The sequence below is a fragment of the Xyrauchen texanus genome, chromosome 39, assembly GCF_025860055.1.
Source record: "Xyrauchen texanus isolate HMW12.3.18 chromosome 39, RBS_HiC_50CHRs, whole genome shotgun sequence".
NCBI lineage: Eukaryota > Metazoa > Chordata > Actinopteri > Cypriniformes > Catostomidae > Xyrauchen > Xyrauchen texanus.
The window spans coordinates 435,001-458,536 of NC_068314.1; the positions used below are offsets into that span (position 1 = coordinate 435,001).

At 43.2% G+C, this 23,536-nt stretch overlaps 1 protein-coding gene across 1 annotated transcript in view; it reads left to right on the plus strand.

Moving 5' to 3' along the window:
• Nucleotides 1-23,536, plus strand: part of LOC127632445 (interleukin-1 receptor accessory protein-like 1-B) — a 443,487-nt gene that overhangs the window by 140,199 nt on the left and 279,752 nt on the right. The window contains exon 3 of the mRNA XM_052111029.1: nucleotides 3,309-3,588. Within this exon, the coding sequence (XP_051966989.1) occupies nucleotides 3,309-3,588 (280 nt within the window). The remainder of the gene's footprint in view (nucleotides 1-3,308; nucleotides 3,589-23,536) is intronic.

Consider the following 23,536-nt stretch of genomic DNA (forward strand, 5'->3'; position numbering starts at 1 on the left):
GTGAGTGTGTGTGTGTGTGTGAGTGTGTGTGTGTGACTGTGTGTGTGTGAGTGTGTGTGTGGTGACAGTGAGATCACATTGAACTCATTACAGCTAAAACACAAATGAGAACAAGCTAACATCCCATAATGAGCACTGAAACATAACCCCCCCAAAACAGCATATTTATACTCTCCCGTCTCCTTCTCAACTTTATCTCCTCAATTAAACTTCTGACATTTCAACAGCCCAGATCTGAAATTAAAAATCTATTGGTTGCCACGGGATATTTTTTTACTTTTATGTTCTGCATTAAGTGATTTTGAAGTGCCAGACAATCTCAATAAGTTCTTTTGCAGTCATTTCAAATTGGCATTTTTTACAGCATTTCATAACTTTCTAAAACACATTCATCTTCAGGGGTGTTCACACTGTGTCTCTTCATGTGTGTGTACAACAGAGTTAGAGTTACACACTGTGCTAATGAAATATGATGAGATATGTAGTGCTCATAATGTGTTGTGTTCAGTGATGGTGTTTATCTGCTCGCCAGTATTACTGCATTTCATCTACAGTGATGTCATTATTAAAAACACAACACAGGAGAAACTCAGATCATAACACAAGCTGTTTAACTGGAGAATGTGCAGATTACCACTGAAACACATTACTATTGCATAGAAACATTGAATACTCAAAGTAATAACTATAATACTACAAAAACAGTCATTTAAAAATAAATGATTTTATTATCATTAGTATTACCATAACTATTATAATTATTATTATTATTGTTATTACAATTTTTCTTACATGAAAGCAATATCACAAAAGCAAGTGTGCTGAATATTACTTTGCTCTATTAATATTTGTTTTTATCGAAGTTTTAAGTATTCATTTGATTAGACACTGTTTTGATGATAACATTTAATTATATTAAATATTATATTATTATCATATTAGAAAAGACTTTCTACAGTTCTTTTAATGCAGTTGTTTCTGAGTGATTTCAACAGTGATCTGAGCGGTTTATGTAGTGTCCTGCTGAAGTCAGAAGTGTTGACCAGTGCATGTACTCACAAAGACACATCAGAGACCAGCGGTCACTCAAACATCAGGAGATGAGACTCCAACGCTCTTTACTACATCAGCACATGGGACAGATTCAGATGGGACACATGACATGAATCAGTGGGAATAGACCCGTATTTCCCCATCTGAGCAACGGAGTACAAACACGGCGAACACTTTCTGTGTTGTGTAATGTCTGAAGATGAGAACTGTAAGTGTCTGTAATTGACTCAAACAGTATAGTGTTAAATGTGCATTATCTAGAGAGCAGGGTGAATGGCGCTCTTTATATACAGTATATATATATATTGGTGTGACTAGTGACTGTAGTTTTCCCATCCTCCAGCATGAACAAGAAATGTCATTTCAGTTGTGTTGACTGTTACACAGCTGTTTAAACACTCAATAGAATAATCAAAGGAGATATTCCTGTTTTAACTTGGACTTTATTATGCTGCATTGAACCCCATTACCCCGCCCCTCCCCTATACATGCTACCACGGCAACAAGCCCCTGCTGTCTCCATGGCAACAGAGACTCATAACACTTTAATAAGTTTGTGTTTTTGCTGTCGTCACCAGTGCAGGAAATTCCTCTCATTACTTTCCTTCTTTCAGTAATTCTGGTGCTTTTGCACAGTGTTCAAGAAACCATCCATGGATCATTGATTGAGTGACTTGATTGAACTTCCTGTGCAGTGAGGTTTGACTTCCTGTGCAGTGAGGTTTGACTTCCTGTGCAGTGAGGTTTGACTTCCTGTCCAGTGAGGTTTGACTTCCTGTGCAGTGAGGTTTGACTTCCTGTCCAGTGAGGTTTGACTTCCTGTGCAGTGAGGTTTGACTTCCTGTCCAGTGAGGTTTGACTTCCTGTGCAGTGAGGTTTGACTTCCTGTCCAGTGAGGTTTGACTTCCTGTGCAGTGAGGTTTGACTTCCTGTGCAGTGAGGTTTGACTTCCTGTCCAGTGAGGTTTGACTTCCTGTGCAGTGAGGTTTGACTTCCTGTGCAGTGAGGTTTGACTTCCTGTCCAGTGAGGTTTGACTTCCTGTGCAGTGAGGTTTGACTTCCTGTCCAGTGAGGTTTGACTTCCTGTGCAGTGAGGTTTGACTTCCTGTCCAGTGAGGTTTGACTTCCTGTGCAGTGAGGTTTGACTTCCTGTGCAGTGAGGTTTGACTTCCTGTGCAGTGAGGTTTGACTTCCTGTCCAGTGAGGTTTGACTTCCTGTGCAGTGAGGTTTGACTTCCTGTCCAGTGAGGTTTGACTTCCTGTGCAGTGAGGTTTGACTTCCTGTGCAGTGAGGTTTGACTTCCTGTCCAGTGAGGTTTGACTTCCTGTGCGGTGAGGTTTGACTTCCTGTCCAGTGAGGTTTGACTTCCTGTGCAGTGAGGTTTGACTTCCTGTCCAGTGAGGTTTGACTTCCTGTGCAGTGAGGTTTGACTTCCTGTGCAGTGAGGTTTGACTTCCTGTGCAGTGAGGTTTGACTTCCTGTGCAGTGAGGTTTGACTTCCTGTGCAGTGAGGTTTGACTTCCTGTGCAGTGAGGTTAGAGAGTGTTTGATACTCAGTGAGAGAGAGGATGAATGATGTGACATGTTTCTTTCGGTGTTAATTGGCTGCGGTTTGGTTCTACAGTAAATAAAACATTGAGTGAGACACAATTATCTGAGTCTCAACATCTGTCTGCAGCAGCTGTTTTACACAGACACAAGATATCAGACATAGATTATTCAGATGTCCCTCTATAACATTACCAACAGCACAAACTATCTTTCATAGTATCTTTCACACAACATCATTTGACGTCTGTCAATCTAGAATTATTACTTCATGTGAATCACACAGTTAAACCTGCAGTTTCATTTCAGACGTCATTAAGCAGGAAATAAAAACTAATTATTTTAACAAGTTTTTGAGTTTGCTCACTGGAGGTATAATGACACGGTTTTCTGCTTTGTAACAATATGTACGATAAAGTGTTGAACAAATAAAAGTGACTTGAGTCTTTCTGAACATGATCCAGGTTTCACCTGTAGATTATTGGTGTGATGTAAGTTTTGTTAATGTGGTTGTGTGTGTGTGTGTGTGTGATTGTGTGTGTGTGTGTGTGTGTGTGTGTGTGTGTGTGTGTGTGTGTGAATCACAGACAATGATGCATGGTCAGTCACACATAGTGCTCTAACAGTTGTGTGATTATTACATGTTATTACAGTGTTATAACATACCATAAGCCATTAATAACATGCATGTTCTCTCTCTCTGCAGTGGATGGCTGCACAGATTGGTCTGTGGACTACCTGAAGTATAAAGTTCTGTTGGGCGAGCCTGTGAGGATTAAATGTGCTTTATTTTATGGATATATCCGTGCAAATTACACACACGCTCAGAGCGCCGGACTCAGTTTGATGTGGTACAAAAGCACCGGACACGGAGACTTCGAGGAGCCCATTTCATTTGACGGCAGCCGTATGAGTAAAGAGGAAGACTCCATCTGGTTCAGACCGGCTGAGATGCACGACGTGGGTCATTATTCATGTGTGTTGAGGTACGAGCATGCTTGTCCACTGTGTATATGTGTGTGAGTGTGTTTACATGCTTAGCTTTAGTTGTATGTGTTCAGATGGTTTATTTAGCTTTTTAGGATGTTTCAGGTGGTTCTCTGTGTAATTTAGACATTCAAATGGGTGCTCGTAAAGTTTTATTTTCTCTGTCATTTAGGGTCCTCTTGATGATTTAGACTTTCAGATGGTCCCCTTGTAGTTGTAGATGTTAAAGATGGTTTTTTTGTGCCTTTTTTTGTGGTTTTTACACTGGGCACATTTGATGCGATGTGAATATGAACACGGTGAATCAACTTGCATCATCACAAACATGGACAAGATGGAGAGCACAACGTGGGTTGATATACAGTAAGTGTATAGCACCAGAGTGAAAGACACTAGTGCTGAAATTCAGCAGTTGTACATGTCCAGGAGAAGGCAACTATATCTGATGCTCACTGATGATCTTTGTTGCAGACACAGCTGGTTGCACGCTCACCCATAAAAGGCACCTCACCTCTTCTGTATCCCACAACCTTTCCCCTGTCATTCATGTGTGTGTGTGCGCATGCTTAAATCAGCACGATGTGCAAGTTATTGACTTCATGAGCAAGTGGAAGCTGAGGACAGGTTGGTTTCTCACTAATCTTAAACATGCCACAGTTCCACTGCAACTGATCTCAGACCACCTCCTATGGGTAGTCTCGGGTTCTGTACCACGGTCCGCAAAACAGCTTCATGTTAACAACTTTTCATGCGACCTGTGGTCTGTTTCAGGTTAAACTGTCAGTGTGAAAGCCTCCTTAGATATTCACATGGTTCCTCTTGAACATTTAGATGTTTAGATGGCTTCTCTTTTTGTATTACACATTTGATGCAGGTTCATAGGCGGAAATTGCGGGGGAGGGGGGTCGGGGGTCAGGATCCCCCCCTATCTGATGGTTGTCCCCCCCTAAAATATCATTAAAATATGTGTATTGTAAATAATATAATGATATATTCTTAAAATAATTGTTTAAGAAATAAAATAATACAAATGCAAACGGGGCAACAACAAAAAAAAAACCTTGGTGTCCCCTTCAAAAATTGCTCTTGAGAATTGTTATGTTTATTGTCCCCCCCCAACATTTTGATGACATTTTCGCCCCTGTGCAGGTTATTTTTAGACTTTTAGATGGTTTCTATCAACATTTCAGATGTTCAAATGACTTTGTCTTGAAGATTTAGATTTTTACTGTAGATAGTTTTTCTTGATGTTTTATGTTGCAAAAGTTTATCTGAAAGTTTTATATGATCAGAAGTTTTGAGTAGACGTTCGATTGGTCGCTCATGAAGTTTTAATGTTGAGATGGTTTCACTTCCTAACCCTAAGCAACTTTTTGCTCTGGGGTTCAAGTGATGAAGCTGAATTTGAGTACATTTGTCCGTTCAGTAATTCATGTATTATGGTCGTAGTCTCATTGATATGCTGTTGTTGTATAATAATCTGGTTTGGGCGGGTGGGCTGCCAGTCACATCCCTTTACAGTAATCAGGCCAAAACTGACTCCACTACAATCAATAACATCTCATTCCCCCAGAGAGAGAGAGAGAGAATGGACATGTGTAGTGGTGTATTAATACAGACATTTCTCAAAATAAATGGCAGCAGTGATGCACGCCAGCTGATCTGATCATTATAAAAGACATTATATTAATCTCTCTCTTTGTATCACACGGGTCTGTTGAATGCTTGATTCTGATTGGTTGACAGACGATCTAATGTGTGCAATTATTTTCCAGTAAACACGCAGCTATGAATTAGTTCCAGGTCTTGAATACATAACGGTTATCACTTTGCCAAAAGTTATTTTAAAGAACCGTACAGGCTACCACAGTAAAATAACCATATAAAACAAAGACATTGGTTAAGTACATTTACATAAGAATAACAAAAAATGGCCATTATACCAAAAATTTATTTTGATTTCAGCACACTTTTATGTCAATAACTTTGGGTTTTGCCCAGGGCGCCAAACAAGCTAGAACCGCTAGTGGCTCCAGTAAAGCAGCGCAGCATCTAAAGTGACGTTTTTGAACCGGTAAAGAAGGCTCCGACTGTATCAAAACAACACACTAAATCTGTGGTGGAAGAAAGTCATTTCTTTCACAAGAGCTTTTTAGGGACAAAACCCAGAAATTGTCTTGAGATAAATCTCTGAAAGATGTCTTAAGGTGCGGCAACAGTGGGACGAGACTTTGGCCCATTTCAAAAATAATAATTGGGTTTGTAAATTCGGTCAGTTGTCAATTATTCGTTACATATCACACTGTTGCTTCAGATCTTCCAAACTTTCTTCTGATACTTTCATTTAATTTCTTTCTGAGGTGAGGTTTGTACTTATGATTTAAGATTTGTAATGACATGATTCAGAAACATGTTCATATAAAAAATTTTTTGAGCCACCCAACCAGTACGGCACAGAGAAAAATGGACTCATCCAATTGTGTGAGTTTTGGAAGGGACTATCTGTTTCTGACCAATTGCAGACTTAACCTGACATGCTTCAGCTTCAAACTGCTCCAATAGTTGATTCTCTCCGATGTTCAGCAATTGTGTGGAAAAAAGAAAACATTTGTTAAATTATGAATGCTGTACATGATGTTTGTAAAATCAAGAACAGAATGTGTGTGTTTGCTCTTTGAGTTTAAACTCTCTCTTTATATCTCTTGTCTCTTATAGTTAGATTACACTGCAGTGGTCAAACAGAGAAATCACACAGTGTTTATAAGCATGTATAATGATGTTGTCATAAGTGATTAACCTCACAGGTAATGGGCATTCCCTCTCAATGGCTCATTAGATTCCTTCATTAAGAGCAGCATTTATTAAAGTTTGATTTCAGAGAGAAACTTACTTTCAGCTCAAATGAAACACTGAAGCAAATAATGAAGCACTATTTACATGATTATTACACAGTTTTGAGGGCTCAGTGTGTATTTATTTTTTTAAAGAGATATTCAAAATGAAATACAATAAACACACTTTTGATCAGAGGACAGAGGTAATCTGCTGGTGTCATGAGGAGGAGAGTCACATGATCTCCCACCATTCAGTTAAAACAGTATGTTGCCTTCTCAGTGTTGATTTTGTGAACATACATTAAGAAGCAGCATTTATGTTACCTTTGTTGTCAGATTATATTGCTCAAATATTATTTTAATATTAATACTAAATTTAAAATTTATGGACAGACTTCAGGTTGGCTTGAAAAAGCCGAGTCTAATAGTTTATTGATAGATAGAATGCTTAGCTAGCCATTGCTGTTTTAGCATGTTGCTAGCATCCAGATTCTGCAAATTAGTGGTAATATGCTTGTTTATCTCAAGTATTCTCGGTAAAAACAGTTTAGCGTACATATCGTACACCCGACAGGAACTTTTGGTCATCGGTTCCAGCAATTCTGACATCGTTTTTAGCGTATTTCCAGAGATCACTAAACCAACGGGACATCCGAACATCCCCACGCCGACTGAAAGGCTCTTCAGACGGACACGCAAACAACACCGTAGGGGATCACGCGGAGGACTTCGAGCGAGGCTAATGCTAACTCCACATCGACTCGCTCTTCGAAGCCTTTTCCTCTCCAATGTTCGCTCGCTGGTGAACAAAATGGATGAACTGCGGCTGCGGATCTCCACACACAGATTGATTAGGGACTGCAACATCATGATTTTCACAGAAACTTGGCTTAACAGTGGAATACCCAACAGCGCTATCGAGCTAGCTGGACGCTGCCTCCTCCGTGCGGATAGAACAGCTGATGACTGCGGGAAGACCAGAGGTGGGGGTTTGTGCATTTATGTCAACAAAACGTGGTGCACGGACACCACCATCGCCGAGAGTCACTGCTCAGCTAACCTTGAGTATCTCATGGTTAAGTGTAGACCTTTCTATTTGCCCAGAGAGTTTACATCAACTATAGTAACAGCAGCCTACATACCACCGGATGCTAATGCTAAGATTGCCATGAAAGAACTGCATTCTGCCATCAGCAAACAACAAACTCTGCATCCCGAGGCAGCCTACATTGAGGTTTGGACCGACATATTTAATCTGTCACTAGACCAAGCAGCTGTCCCTGCGTGCTTTAAAACCACCTCCATCGTGCCGGTGCCAAAACACACCAATGCAACAAGCCTTAACGACTTCCGTCACGTTGCACTCACCCCCATCATTATGAAGTGTTTCGAGAGGCTGGTCCTGGCCCATCTCAAGACCTGCTTATCACCCTTACTGGACCCCTTCCAATTCGCTTACCGTCAGAACAGGAGCACAGAGGATGACATTTCTACGGCACTTCACTCTGCCCTGTCCCACCTTGACAATAGCAACACCTATGTGAGAATGCTGTTCATTGACTTTAGTTCAGCATTCAACACCATCATCCCCTCCAAACTCATCACTAAACTCAGTGAACTAGGCATCAATTCCTCCCTCTGTAACTGGATTCTGGACTTCCTAACCAACAGACCTCAGTCTGTTAAGTTAGCTGACCACACCTCCTCAACCATCACCCTGAACACCGGCGTACCACAAGGATGTGTGCTGAGCCCTCTCCTTTACTCCCTCTTCACCTACGACTGCACACCTGTACATGGCTCTAACACCATTGTCAAGTTCGCAGACGACACTACGGTGACTGGTCTCATCAGTAACAACGATGAGACGGCCTACAGGGAGGAGGTCCAGCACCTGTCATCATGGTGCACTGACAACAACCTGGCTCTCAACACCAAGAAGACCAAAGAGCTCATTGTGGACTTCAGGAAGGCTAAAGCTGGCACACATACACCCATTTCTATCAATGGGACTGAGGTGGAGCATGTAACCAGCTTCCAGTTTCTGGGTGTCCACATCTCTGAGGACCTCTCTTGGACCCTCAACACCTCTACCCTGATCAAGAAGGCTCACCAGCGTCTCTTCTTTCTGAGGAGGCTCAAGAAGGTCCACCTGTCTCCTCAGATCATGGTGAACTTCTACCGCTGCACCATCGAGAGCATCCTCACCAACTGTGTCACAGTTTGGTACAGCCACTGCTCTGCCCATGACCGGAAAGCACTGCAGAGGATGGTGAAAACTGCCCAACGCATCACCGGTTCCTCGCTCCCCTCCATCGAGGCCATCCAGGGTAAACGATGCTTGCGTAAGGTGCGCAGCATAATCAAAGACTGTTCCCACCCCAGCCACAGACTGTTCACCCCACTCCCCTCCGGGAGGCGTTTCAGGTCTCTCCGCACCCGTACCAGTAGGTTCAGAGGAAGCTTCTTTCCTGCAGCTGTCACCCTACTGAACTCTAGCTCTGCATCCCGGTGACAATTGACAATGACAATGGACTACCCCCCCCCCCCCCCAAAGGACACTACACTATCCCACCCATTTTGTTCTATTATTTATTTAAATGTACATACTGTAATTACACCTATACATAGCCATATTCTACTACTCTCATCCTGTACATACACTTACACTTATTCTTACTGCTATGAAAGTGCAACGTAGTGCAGCGTAGTTCTAGCGGGAAGACTAGCAGCTGTACATCATCACTTCATTAGCAGGGTAATTCCTAGCCAATCGCATGTAAGCCATTACTTTATAAGTCTGCTCACAATCTATCACATTGCTGTTTCAGTGTGCTAAAACACAGGCAACCTCCGCCACCCCACCACCACCAGTTGAGCCCTGTCCTGCACGGGAGTAGGCTCCTCGCCCCTGCCTCCTATCTCCGGCAGGATATGACGGTTCCGGGCACAACTCCCTCGGACCGCCGGACGGGGCCTACGCCAAAGAGAGAGAGACATTACTTTGTTTTACATTTATCAAATAAATGGCATCTTAAACCTCACTCAAGCCTGCGTTTCTTCCCGATAGAACTTATGTTACCACACTGCACATAGCTGTACATATCTATCTATATGGTTCATACAGATTATCCATATTTACTGTTTTCTACTATATATTCCGCTAATACACTGCATCTATCTACATTATTCTGCTACTATTTTAAATTTCACTGCTACTACACTGCTACTACATTAGTACATGTTGTTCATACACTGCTCATATTACATAGCCCTATTTATTCTGCTCTTATAACACTGCAATATATTTATGTACCTGCCTATGCATCACCTGTCTATACTTGATATCACATTGCACTTTTCTGCTTTTTTGCACTTCTGGTTAGATGCTAACTGCATTTCGTTGTCTTTGTACTTGTACTCTGCACAATGACAATAAAGTTGAATCTAATCTAATCTAATCTAATCTAAGACTTATATGTAGCTACAATTTATTAGCACTTAGCTAGACATTACTAGTATGCATTAGCATGTTTCTAGCATGTTCCTTTGCTAGGCTAATCTTTTTCATTTGGTTGCTAGGCAGTTACCAATGTGATACTTACAAGGCTCCTTGCTAGCCTGATTCAAATGACCCAACCCAGAAATCTCTACAATGTTCTGGTGCAGAGATATTTGTTTTGCTACTCGGTTGCTAGGGTGATCCCATCTGGTTGCTAGGAAGTTACCAGAGTAAAACTCTAAAGGCTCCTTGTGAGCCTTAGTCAAATAAGCCAACCCAGATGTGAATACGATGTTCTGGTGAAGAGATATGTGTTTTGCTACTCGGTTGCTAGGGTGACCCTATCTGGTTGCTAGGCAGTTGCTAGGGTAATACTTAAAAGGCTCCTTGCTATCCTGAATCAATTGAGCCAACCCGGATGTCTATACATCATTGTGCTGCAGAGATATGTGTTTTGCTACTCAGTTGCTAGGGTGATGCCATTTGGTTTCTATACAGTTACCAGGGTGATACTAACAAGGTTTCTTGCAAGCCAGAGTCAAATGAGCCAAACCAGAAGTGTTTACAATGCTCTGGTATAGAGACATTTTCTTGCTACTTGGTTGCTAGTGTAAGCTCAATTGGTTGCTAGGTAGTTACCAGAGTGGCACTCAAAAGGCTCCTTGCTAGCCTGAGTCAAATGAGACAACCCGGAAGTCTCTACGATGTTCTGGTGCAGAAATATGTGTTTTGTTTCTCGGTTGCTAGGGTGACCCCATCTGGTTGCTAGGCAGTTGCAAGAATTCTTTACATCTCCTGACCACTAAGTAGCACTGTGAAGAAACCCTCAGGTCAAGCTTGTTATGACATATAGCAAGTTTCATGTCAAATCTAGTTGGAAGGAAATTGAAAGCATTTGGTGCATTGGAGGGAATCAGAGAATAACATTTCATAACATTCCAATGTATGGTTCTATGGGCTGCAGAGACTTAAAGAAAGAAGCAATAATAATAATAATAAAAAACTAACAGATGCAATAAGTGCTTATGCACCTTCAGTGGTTGGCCTCTAATAATACCACAACTAAACAGAGATGCTACTAAAGTTAATTTAATTTCTTTGTCTGAAAAAAACAAAACTGGTGCGTTTAATACTGGTACCCTACTGTCTGCATTCACCTGCCCCCCGTTAGCAGAAAATAGTTTTATTGACTATTGACTATTGGCCTAAGTCTATTGATTTAGTTAGTCCTGGAGGTATTTTACTGGAGATATCGGGGCTCATTGAAATTAGGTTTTGTTCCCTTTTAGTTTAAAGACTGTTTAGAGCTAGAACCGTCTGTATTATTTTGGCATATCATCCATAAAGACAGAGTCAGTTTATTGTGACTGTTGTTTTTATACATGCTGTGTGTCTAAATAGTCAGTTTAATATTAGAGAAGTACATAAAGACAAAAGAAGCTGAAATCAAGGACATGAACAGAAACAAATCAGAACAAAATGAACTGGTTATAATCGGTTACCAACATTTCAAAATAACGTTTTTACTCTGGAACAATTGAAAATCACTTTGTTCCTGTTTTCAGTTACATTTAGTTCGTTTTCGGTTTTCGTTCCTTGAACCGTTTTTAGTCCCTGTTTTGGTTCATTTTCCTGGAAGAGAGATACTGCAAATTTTAAATGCATACTGTATATCTGCACATCAACTTTTATAAGCACACTAGTATCTTGATGACCTCAACGCTAACAGACACAAAACTCAAATCTCATGGCATCTTTACATTCATGTACCTGTCAGTGACTGTAACACACAGCATTAGTTATTAATGACTAACACATAGTGTACCTTTAAACTTTATGCATCATATTTTCAAACGGCTCATGTGGCATGATGGATCTTTAGCTCCATGTGTACCAGTGTGCAGGAACTTTTACATGTTTAATGGAGAGTTCAGTGAGTTTCTTTGGCTAAAAGCAGAACAGTGACATTCTGAGAAATAATATAAGCATTCCTGGAAAAATGGCATATGTAACCGTTCAATCCCACGAGTGCAGCATCAGATATCGCACAAATGCATTATGATGTTTGTGTGTGTGTGTGTGTGTGTGTGTCTGCGGCCCAGCAGCTACAGCGTTTCTTTAAATCAGTATTTTATGAGTGCTGCATTATTTATGACCCAGAGGAAGGTCGGCTGTGCTGTGAGACTTGACTCTGACCGCCACATAACTCATGTGTCACCGCCCCGAGGCCAGCTGATTAACAATACACCGCAGAAGCAAGAGCGCTTAGCCAGAATGCTGTCTGTGTGTCTATCAGCTTTCACTTCGGCCTGTACTCTTCATCACTGTCTTCCTCTAGAAGCGATGGACAGTTTACTCCACTTTCACATACAGTTTTATTGGACAGTATTTGGACACCTTTTAAGTTACACTCCTAACTCCATGAATGTCATACCATTAGATAATAAAATATCAAATTAAATGTGATCTGCATGTTTTAAATGCTACTGGATTTTTCTCAGACCTAACATCACTTTTCAGAACGATTTTTGCTTAATGATTTTGGACAAACTGGTGTTGCAGGGATTTTTAATGGATGTCTGAAGTTCACACAGGTGTTCAAACAGAGAAACCACTGGTGGACTCCTGTACATTCACTAGCACAAGGTGTCAACACTACATCTATTTCCTCATTTGATATTTGTTATCTAATGCAATGACATTCAGACATGTTTAAGTGTGACTCAAGTGTGCAAGTGAAGCCCTCACTGACTCTCAGACGTCGTTTCTGTTCATGTCCTTGTTTTCAGCTTCTTTTGTCTTTATGTACTTCTCTAATATTAAACTGACTATTTAGACACACAGCATGTATAAAAACAACAGTCACAATAAACTGATTCTGTCTTTATGGATGATAAGCCAAAATAATACAGACGGTTCTAGCTCTAAACAGTCTTTAAACTAAAAGGGAACAAAACCTAATTTCAATGTGAGTCCCGATATCTCCAGTAAAATACCTCCAGTCCCCACAATACCTGTGGTAAGTCTCAAGATGCTTTGCTTTGAATCGCCCTTGTTCTGAGGGACTGCTCAGCCTCCTGGGCCATCCCACCTGTCTCTTCTGTTCCTGCAGTCTGGATTGACTGACGTCTGCACTAGCTGGTTCAGCGCTCCATGCAATGCCGGTTCTCCAAGTCTTTCAAGTTTCTGCAAATGTATCCACAGGTATGGCTGGAGACACTGGAGCATCAAACAGAGTGGCTTTCTCCTAGTCACGCATTTCTGTGAGGGTCAACAAGATGTGTCGATTGCAACCAGTTTGCTCATTGACTTGCCAATGGATTGTGCAGTGACTTTTGTGGCACACAGCGCTGTATATTACTGAATTACAAATGGTGCAATTAAATTTAATTCTGTTTGATATTTTATTTGAAAACACTGGAACTCAAAATCAATTAATGTTAGGTGACATTGGTTCTCTTACGAGAGGTTCTCTCGTATTGCGTAAGCTAGCTTACGCTACGGGAAAGATTCATCTTTTCTGAGATATTGAAGCCAAAAAATTATCCTTAATTTTTGTATCCATTGTCAACGCAGTGCGGCAGCTGCAGACCTTGAGCGAGCTAGCTAGCCCGGGCCGCTCCCTTCCTGCCGGAATTACATACGGAGCTTGCAAAGTCGTGGAACGCTCCGTTTTCAGCCAGGACCCGTTCACACGTCTCCACCTCTCTCGCGTCGGTGGACGGCGCCACTGAGAGAGGCTACTCCTCCATCCCCCCGGTCGAGGACTCGGTAGCAGCACACCTTTGTCCGCCCTCCGCGAGATGGCGTTCCAAGCCTGTGCTCCCGTCTAAGGCCTGCAGAGCGACTTCCGCCTATGTTGGCCGCGCCTATTCCGCCGCCGGCCAAGCCGCATCTGCTCTGCAGTCAATGGCCGTTTTACAGATCCTACAAGCAGACCTTCTTCGGGAGTGGGATGAGAAAGGCAGGCACCCAGAGGCTGTTACTGATCTATGAAGCGCGACAGACCTCGCCCTTCGCGCTACCAAAGCTGCAGCCCAAGCTCTAGGGAAGTGCATGGCCTCGCTGACTGTGACCGAGAGACACTTACGGCTAACACTAGCCGACATGGGAGAAGCAGAGCGCTCCACGTTCCTCAACGCACCGCTCTCTCCAACCGGTCTCTTCGGCTCCGCGGTGAGTGGCATTGTTGACCGCTTCTCAGAAGTCCAGAAAGCCACCCAAGCCATGAACCTCTTCCTGCCGCGTCGCGCTAGCTCCTCTGCAGGCCGCTCACATGATCAGCCTCCTGCACGAGCCTCTTCACAGCGCCCAGTTCAACAATCTCAGACTTCTCAGCGTCGACAGGGCGGCCGCCCTCGATCACGCTCAGACAGCCGCCGCAGACCGCCGCCCCCCCGCGGGCCTCGATCTAAGGTAACGCTGAAACCCGAGCAGCCGAAGTCTTCCTAACTGTGTTGAACAAGCGACGGCTCAGTCCGCCGCGGCGGACCACTGTCAAAGCTTTACCCCTGTCAGTCCCCTTCTCTCAGGCTACTACAGTGGTGAATTTAGCAGCCAACAAGCCGGTGACACTGCCCGCTTGCCTGCACTCAAACGCCGTTTTCACGGCGACCCAAATAAATCTTGTAAAGAGCAAACATGTCTTATGTGTAGAAAAAGTGCCCACAACCCAGTGTTCAGCCCCTACACACAAGCATAACACATTCCGTGCCCCTATCAGAGCACGCTCTCATAAAGCTGATTCACGAACCGCTCGAGCGTCAGAGTCAATGAAGGCGCCCACAAATGCGTCGTGCGCCCATTCTCTGCCCGCTCTGTCACACGACCAGCCCTATGTGTAGAAAATGTGCCCACAATCCAGTGTTCACTTCTGCACACAAGCACTGCATGTCTCGTGTCCCCACCAGAGCACGCTCACATAAAGCGGTTATGAACCGCTCGAGCGCTAAGTCAATAAATGCGCCCACAAATGCGTCGCGCGCCCATTCTCTGCCCGCTCTGTTACACGGCCAGCAACCATTCCTCTGTGTGTAAGTCCCGTGCCCATGACTATGCTTACGCATCACGTAACAGATGTGACTCTTTCCCCATTCATTCCAATCGGAAGTCACTCACAAAACAGCCTGTTCATGCTGTCTCGCGAGCAATCATGCATGAACACACTAAACGCGCTCACACATTTTGTTCAGCTCTGTGTGCGGCAATCAGAGCGAATTGGCCATTCACCCTCTAGCGTTACGCTTCAAAGCGTGGGAAGCTATTCCAGGGATATCCAAGTGGGTGTTAAGCACAATACAACAGGGCTATTTGCTACAGTTCGATCGCCGCCCCTCGCTTCAGAGCGTGCTCGAAACCACTGTGAACACGGAAGCAGCGTGCATGCTTCGTTCAGAAATAGCAAGCCTTCTGTGCAAAAGGGCCATAGAAAAGTGCCACCCTCTCTGAGCGAGTCGGGGCTTTACAGCCGTTATTTTCTTGTTCCCAAGAAAGGCGGCGACCTCAGACCCATATTAGATCTCAGGGTTTTGAACAAGGTGCTTGCAAAAGACCGTTCAAAATGCTTACAATCAGGAAACTCCTCGCGCATGTGCGCCAGGGGACTGGTTTATTTCTCTCGATCTGAAAGATGCATACTTTCAGATTCAGATAAATCCCGTCACAGGCCATTCTTGAGATTAGCCGACGGCCAGGTTTATCAATACACCGTCCTTCCGTTCGGCCTGTCCTTAGCACCCGTACTTTCACGAAGTGCATGGATCGCGGCTTCGCACCCCTCTGGAGTCAGGGTTTCGCAATTCTGAACTATTTGGACGACTGGCTGATTATGGCTCAGTCACATATGGAGCTTCTGTCTCACAGAGCAGTTCTCCTCAGCCATCTGAACAGTTTGGGTCTTGCAGTCAATTGGACCAAGAGCTCACTACAGCCCAGTCAGACCATTTCCTTCCTGGGAATAGAACTAGACTCCGTGGCAATGGCGGCTCGCTTATCTACACAGCGCGCACGCCGTGTTCAGCGACTAGCCGCATCTTTTCAGATGAACAGCCTCACGCCTCTGAAGAAATTCCAGAGAGTGCTAGGTTACATGGCCTCAGCCGCAGCAGTACTTCAGCTGGGTTTACTGCACATCGCCCGCTTCAGCATTGGCTAAACACCCGGCGTCTCGCCGGGCTTGGGCCACAGGCCGCCAGCCCATCAAGGTGACTCAGACCTGCATATCAGCTCTGCAGCCCTGGACAGTGGCCGAATGGTATCAGCGGGGAGTGACAATGGGAGCTGTATCTCACCGAAAAGTCATCTCGACAGGCGCGTCCAACACGGGTTGGGCGCGGTCTCGCGAGAGCTCTCCGATTTTCGGCCTATGGTCAGTTCAGGAAAAGCTCCTTCACATAAATTGTCTGGAAATGATAGCGGTCGAGTGCGGCGCTGCGTCTTTCTCCCGGTCATTCAGGGTCACCACGTCCTGGTCCGTTCGGACAACAGATCTGTGGTATCCTACCTAAACCGTCAGGGCGGTGTCAGATCCAGGAACCTCTTCCATCTGACAAAGCGCATACTGAGTTGGTCCCAGTGCCACCTGCGCTCGCTGAGGGCGACGCACGTGCCAGGCCACCTGAACGGCGGCCCGGACAGACTGTCCAGAGACAATATTCCCCAGGGGAATGGTCCCTGCACGCTCAAACAGTCCAGGCGTTATGGCACCTATTCGGCAGAGCAGAGATAGACCTCTTTACGTCCAAAGAGAACTCTCACTGCCCAATATTTTTCTCAGCGAGGGCCAGCTGGCCCAGGACTGGCCCAGGCGCCCGCTTACGCCTTCCCTCCCGCCTCGCTATTGCCACAGGTAATGCAGAGGATCAGGAAACGCGTCACTCGGTGCTCCTCATAGCCCGCGTTGGGAGAATCAGACATGGTTCCCGGAGCTTACGCAGCTGTCACTGACAGCGCCGTGGCCCATCCCAGTGAGAGCAGATCTCCTCTCTCAAGCTCGCGGCACAATCTGGCATCCCCACCCAGAGCTGGGCACTGCATGCGTGGGTGATCAACGACTACCGTCGCTCTGCCAGAAGGAGTAATAAACACCATCATACACGCTAGAGCCCCTTCCACGAGAAGACTCTATGCGTCAAAATGGTCTGTGTTCTCAAAATGGTGCACCGACAGAGACCTGGACCCACGGACATGTGGGGTGTCGTCGCTGCTCGTATTTCTACAAGAGCTGCTGGATAAGGGCAGATCCCCATCCACGCTCAAAGTGTATGTGGCGGCCGTTGCGGCGTTCGCTGAACCCCTGCACGGCCAGTCATGGGGTAAAAACGAGCTGGTCATCCGCTTCCTCAGGGGAGCTAGAAGGATGAACCCCGCGCCCCCATTGGTTCCTATCTGGGATCTTTCTATAGTTCTCGAAACTATGAAAGCCCTCCCTTTCGAACCACTTCAATCCGTGGATTTGAAATACCTTTCACTCAAAACCGTTTTTCTGACTGCCCTGTCATCAGTCAAACGTGTGGGAGACCTTCACGCGCTGTCTGTCAGCGCTGCGTGTCTTGAGTTTGGACCAAGTGACTCCAAGGTCATTTTAAAGCCTAGACACGGCTATGTTCCCAAGGTGATCGGTACTCCTTTCAGAGCACAGGTCATTTCCCTATCGGCGCTGCCAGCACCGGATAGCGAACGCGACGCCAATCTCCTTTGCCCGGTCAGAGCACTGAGATTGTATACTGCGCGCTCCGCTGCTTTCAGACGCTCCGAGCAGCTTTTCGTTTCGTTCGAGGGCGCACCAAAGGTCTCGCCGCCTCGAAACAGACACTATCTAGATGGATAGTGGACGCTATTGCTGCTGCATACGCGTCAAAAGACCTGCCATGCCCGTTGGGCATTAGGGCTCACTCCACTAGAGGCATGGCATCCTCGTGGGCATGGTCCAGCGGAATTTCCATTCACGACATATGTGTGGCAGCGGGATGGACTTCCCCTCCACCTTTGTCAGATTTTACAATATGGAAGTGCCCGCTCTGCAGGCAAAACTACTAGCGGTTTAATACGCTACAGCTCCCCTGGTGAGCTGCACTGATGGGACACATTCCACACAGACCGGCACCGCCGCTCTGTCGTTCCCGTCCTACTATGTGCTTATGTATTACATAATCAATGACCCGCATTCTTGCCGGCCAAATATTATTTCCCCACTCATAAGGGCTCCCGGGTCCCCCTTAATTCCCTGGGGCTCATACAGTGGATGCTTGAGCGCACGGCGTTGACAATGGGTTCCGTGAGCGTAAGCTAGCTTACGCAATACGAGAGAACCTCTCGTAAGAGAACGTATCGGTTACCTAACGTAACCTCGGTTCTCTCTAGATGAGGGAACGAGTATTGCGTAGCCGGCCGTGCTTCGCGCCACGAGCGACTTTTCGCTTCAGTCAATGAAAACCAGGGTTCCAGCCTATGAACTACGCTTATATGCACTCTAGTCACGCCCATTTTGGCGGGCTTTGATGCAGTGAGCGCCGGACGCCTCTCATTGGATGCGAGTTCAGCCCAAGCTCGTCTATAGGCTGCAGCAGTTGCCGCAGAGCAACCTATGAGCTCGCTAGCTAGCTCGCTCAAGGTCTGCAGCTGCCGCACTGCGTTGACAATGGATACAAAAATTAAGGATAATTTTTTGGCTTCAATATCTCAGAAAAGATGAATCTTTCCCGTAGCGTAAGCTAGCTTACGCAATACTCGTTCCCTCATCTAGAGAGAACCGAGGTTACGTTAGGTAACCGATACGTTTTATGTTGGGTAATTCCAAAGAAGTTAGAGATAAAGTAAGAAAAATGCATAGATTAGGGAAAGGGTACAAAAAATATCCAAATGTTTGTGTGAAAAAATATCCCAGTGACCACAGTTGGATCAGTAATCAGGAAGTGGAAGCTGCACCACACCACCCAGGCACTGCCAAGAAAAGGCCTCAAAACTCAGTGCTCTAACAAAAAGGAGACTTGTGAGAGGTTAACCATCACTTTGAAGGAGGTCAACCATATCAAGTCAACCATATCAAGAGCACTGCATAATGCTGGCCTGTATGGGAGGGTGGCAAGAAAGAAGCTGTTACTCAAAAAGTACCATCTGAAAGCACATCTGGAGTTTGCCACAAAGCATGTGTGTGACCCAGCTGCAATATGAGAGAAGGTTTTGTGGTCACATGAGACCAAGCTATAGATTTGTTACCAAAACTTAAAGTTCTATGTGTGGCGCAAACCTAACACTTCATATGCCTCAAGACACGCCTTCCCTACAGTGAAGTATGGTGGTGGTGGCATCATGCTGTGGGGATGCATCTCATCAGCAGGGACTGGGCATCTTGTTAGAATGGCTGGAGAAAATATAGGGAAATACTGCAAGATAACCTGCTTCAGTCCACTAAAAAACTGAAGCTTGGGAGGAAATTCACCTTTCAGCAGGACAATGATCCCAAGCACAAGGCCAAAGCAACATTGGAGTGGCTCAAGACCAAAATGATGTATGTCCTGCAGTGGCCCAGTCAAAGTCCTGATCTCAATTCTTTTGAGAATCTGTGGCACTATTTGAAAATTGCAGTCCACAAGCATCACCTGAACAACCTGAACATCCTGGAACAAATCTGCCGAAAAGAATGGGCCAAAATCACTTCATCACTGAGTGCAAAGCTAGTACAAATTTACTCCAAAAGACCTAACCCTCTGGGGTCGACGGATGCACTGGCGCCTCCTGCTGGATATTTTCATCATTACAGCAAAAACAACTTAAAATACTCTTTTTTTTTTTTTAAATACATTTTTGGGTATACAGATAATTGTAAGACATCATTAGAGACTATAAAGGGTCTACTTTTATTTGTGTACACTCACAATAACAACAAAACCTTGTGCTTTTGTAAAATAAAGAAAATAAAAAGGGTGAGCTTTCAGCAGTCTCTGTTCACAAGTATCTGAAACACGTCACAAAAATGAACTGAAACTCTGCGAATACTTTTCACACAAACATGAAACACATGTCTAAAGAAAGCTTAAAATGTCTACTTTTAAATAAAACTATTCCAATTTAAAACAAATATTCTCCTGCAATGCAATCTGTTTGAAACAAAGCGATGTACAGTTTTTACTGGTCCATCTCATTATCTGTAATGTGATCACACCCACCAGCAGAGCGCGCCATTCATACGCTAATGTGCTGAGACGATCAACACAAATGTACACGCTCCCGACAGTGAGATTGTAAACACATTTAATTCATTTTTCTGTGCATTTGCAACAATACACAGATGAGAAAGCTCCAGGATATTAAGGAAGAGTTCACATTTTCCTCAGAAGAAGAGCGGGACTCCGATGAACATTTGTATTTTGAAGAGCGACTTGATCCAGCCGAGGATACAATTTCAGACGAGTAAGTCCTTTAGTTTTCATTAATTGACATGCTATTTTATATAAACATGTACATATTTTACTAGTGGGACTGTTTCCAGACTTGCCAGATAGGATTCAGAGTATTGACATTTGAAATATGTCCTAATAAGTACGTTTTAGTTACATTTAAATGCTGTTTTTCCTAAAGCAGGTATTTAACACCATGGAAATCTAGGCCCGCGGACGGGCCCTTAAATGTACAAAATAAAAGTATGCGATAAACAAAACAGCTGTGTGTTACATTGGTACACATGCCACATATCTTTGGAAAGCTACATTTCTTGATTTTCTATTGATATAAACCATTTTAAGATACAATCACAACAGCAGGTACAATCTATATCTTTGTCAGACCACCAACATATAAACAACCAATAACAAAATTTAGGCAACTCACCTATGATGCCTCATAGTTGTACACTGAGCCATAACTTCCCGACAAAAACGGTGTTGTTTCATTGTCAAATGTCCAAATGATCAAATCAAGTAAAATGTTTAGTCCAAATCACAGTATTACATCAATAAATATCCACAGACTCTTGTTGCATCATTTCAAAGCACCTGGCAGCTGTGCCTAATCTTTCACATATTACCGGTAATAACTTCAGTTCAGATGTAAACATTTCCTATATCCGGTATCAAAATGGAAGCACGCACTCTGGCCTTTCGATTGACACCTCATTTGACCCAATAGGAGCTTCCATGTCCTGTCCACAGCCTTCAATACCCAACCACCATCTGTGTCGAGTGTAAGGGCATACCCACTTTCCTTTGTTTACTGATCAAACCAATTACATTGAAGAGTGGAAATGACTGACGCATCGTATAGCCAATGAAATTCTGAAAACAGTGATATGCGGCTTTAGTGGAACTATTAGATGACGGCTCTGTTATTCCTGTGCGCAAAGTTTCCTCGAGTTTACCCACTGCTGTAGCCTCACGCGTAAATGCATGCAGAGCTGCTTTGGAACTGTTTACACATTTGGCGATTTAAATATGGTGAAACGGACGCGAAAAACAGGATTTTCACCCCAGGATGTGATATAAGAAGGCATTCATTGTCAAAATTCTGAGTTTGGAGATGAAATTTCTGAAAACAATACAGATGATTCAGAGGCAGATGGAGAGATGAGACATGGCTCTGGACAAGTAAGTGTTTTCTTGTGTTTATAACATATATTACTGTATATTCCGCATAAATAAGCTTTAGTTTGAATAATGAATACACATTTTGTAATTACCCTTTGTCCTGTGTTTCCTCAGTGAGTGTTTGAACCGTTTGTGCGTGTTTTTAGTTCATTGTTTGTTTCAGATCTATTGACATGCTATATAGATGTTTTGTATATTTACTGTAAAATATATATATATATATATATATATATATATATATATATATATATATATATATATATATAGTAAATAAATCAATAAATATAAGTTGAAAATAAGAATATATGTTGTGTTTGAGAGTCTATTTGTTACAATGCGGGGAGGTGGGGAGGTGTAGGGCCATCTATTTGTTACAGTGCTGAATTCATGGGGAGGTGTAGGCCCATCTCTTTGTTCCATAGTACATTGGCAAAGTATACAGTATTTACAGTAAATATACATACAATAATACATTTTTACACACTCGAAAAGAAAAACTAATATATATATATATATATATATATATATATATATATATATATATATATATATATATATATATATAGAATACAGAAAAGATGGAAAAGTTGTGTCTAGCTTTGTAAATTACATTTATTTATTATCCCCACTCAGCAAGTGGCCACATAAAGTGGAGCAGCAGGACAGCACCTCATCAAGAGAGGAGGGCTTTCAGAGAGACCCTTGCTGAGGAGCATGGCAGAGTTGGGGTCTCAATCCACAGCCAGATCCGTATCTCCTGCTCCACGAAGAGCACATCACAGGCTGTTGCACATCACCAAATCTTGCACCGCTGGTCGTCTGAAGTGCAGGCAGTGTCATGCAAAGACACCAGTGAAGTACTCTCCTGTGTTGTGCCTATGTGCTTTGTACACAAATGTGACTGCTACAATGACTGGCATGTTGCTAGAAACATGTACAATTTTATAATGGTTTGTAAATACTTTATGTAAAAATTAATGTAAATAGTTTGTTGTGTATTTTTTATATAAACAAATTGTCCACCATAGCACTAGTTTTGACTCTTTTATATGCACAACATTTAGTTTCAAGAAGGGAAAAGGCACTCTAATGTGTTTATGCATCAGTTACTCTGTGTCAGCAAAACTAATAGTGGATCTGGATATGGAATATGATAGCTCTAAGTGTCATCTTTCATTAGAGCCCACAATTATGACTGTACGTTGAAGCGTTCAAAAGTTGCAGCCTTTTTGTCCTAGGTTTCCAAAGTGACCTTTTGGAGTATCCAAAAGGCACTTTTGTAAAACGCCTGGGTGTACCCTTAGAAAAACATGTGTAAAATATTCATTTTTTTATGATATTGTTATAACATTTGAACCTGGACTAGGTAAGGATTCATGCTGTGATCCCATTGTGTTCTCAAGCTAATAGCTACAAGTTATAGTCATCTGCAGGCATCTGTATGCAAAAAAAATTTCAGGCGGAAAAAGAAAATTCTATTTCATTGTGTTCAAACTTCTATTACTCAAAATCAGTAGCACTTACTTCAGAAAAACTTCAGAGTGTCCCCTTTCAAATGTGACCAAAACCATGCATGTACTCCAAACGGTTCAAGAACAGCTTTAAATTTACTTTGGGTATGCCTTGATTAGGCGTTTTAGGCTAATTTTACAGGATTGGGAAGAGGTTAAATTGTATGCTGTATGATATAAATAGGATATGTAATATGATATAAAATAATATGAATGTTTAGATTATATTTTATCTAGTGTTTATGCTGCCTCATTATCATCAACAAAGCTTGTGCTTGCAAATATCTGTTCAGGTTAAATGAGTAAAATGCACTTTAAATTGCCCATATTAGAAAATCACCATTTTATAATGATTTCTGAAGGATCATGTGACACTGAAGACTGCAGTAATGATGCTGAAAATTCAGCTTTGATCACAAATTGCATTTTACAATATATTTAAATAGAAAACTGTTCTTTTAAATTGTAAAAAGTGTTCAGAATATCAATGTTTTTACTGTATTTTGGATCAAATAAATGCA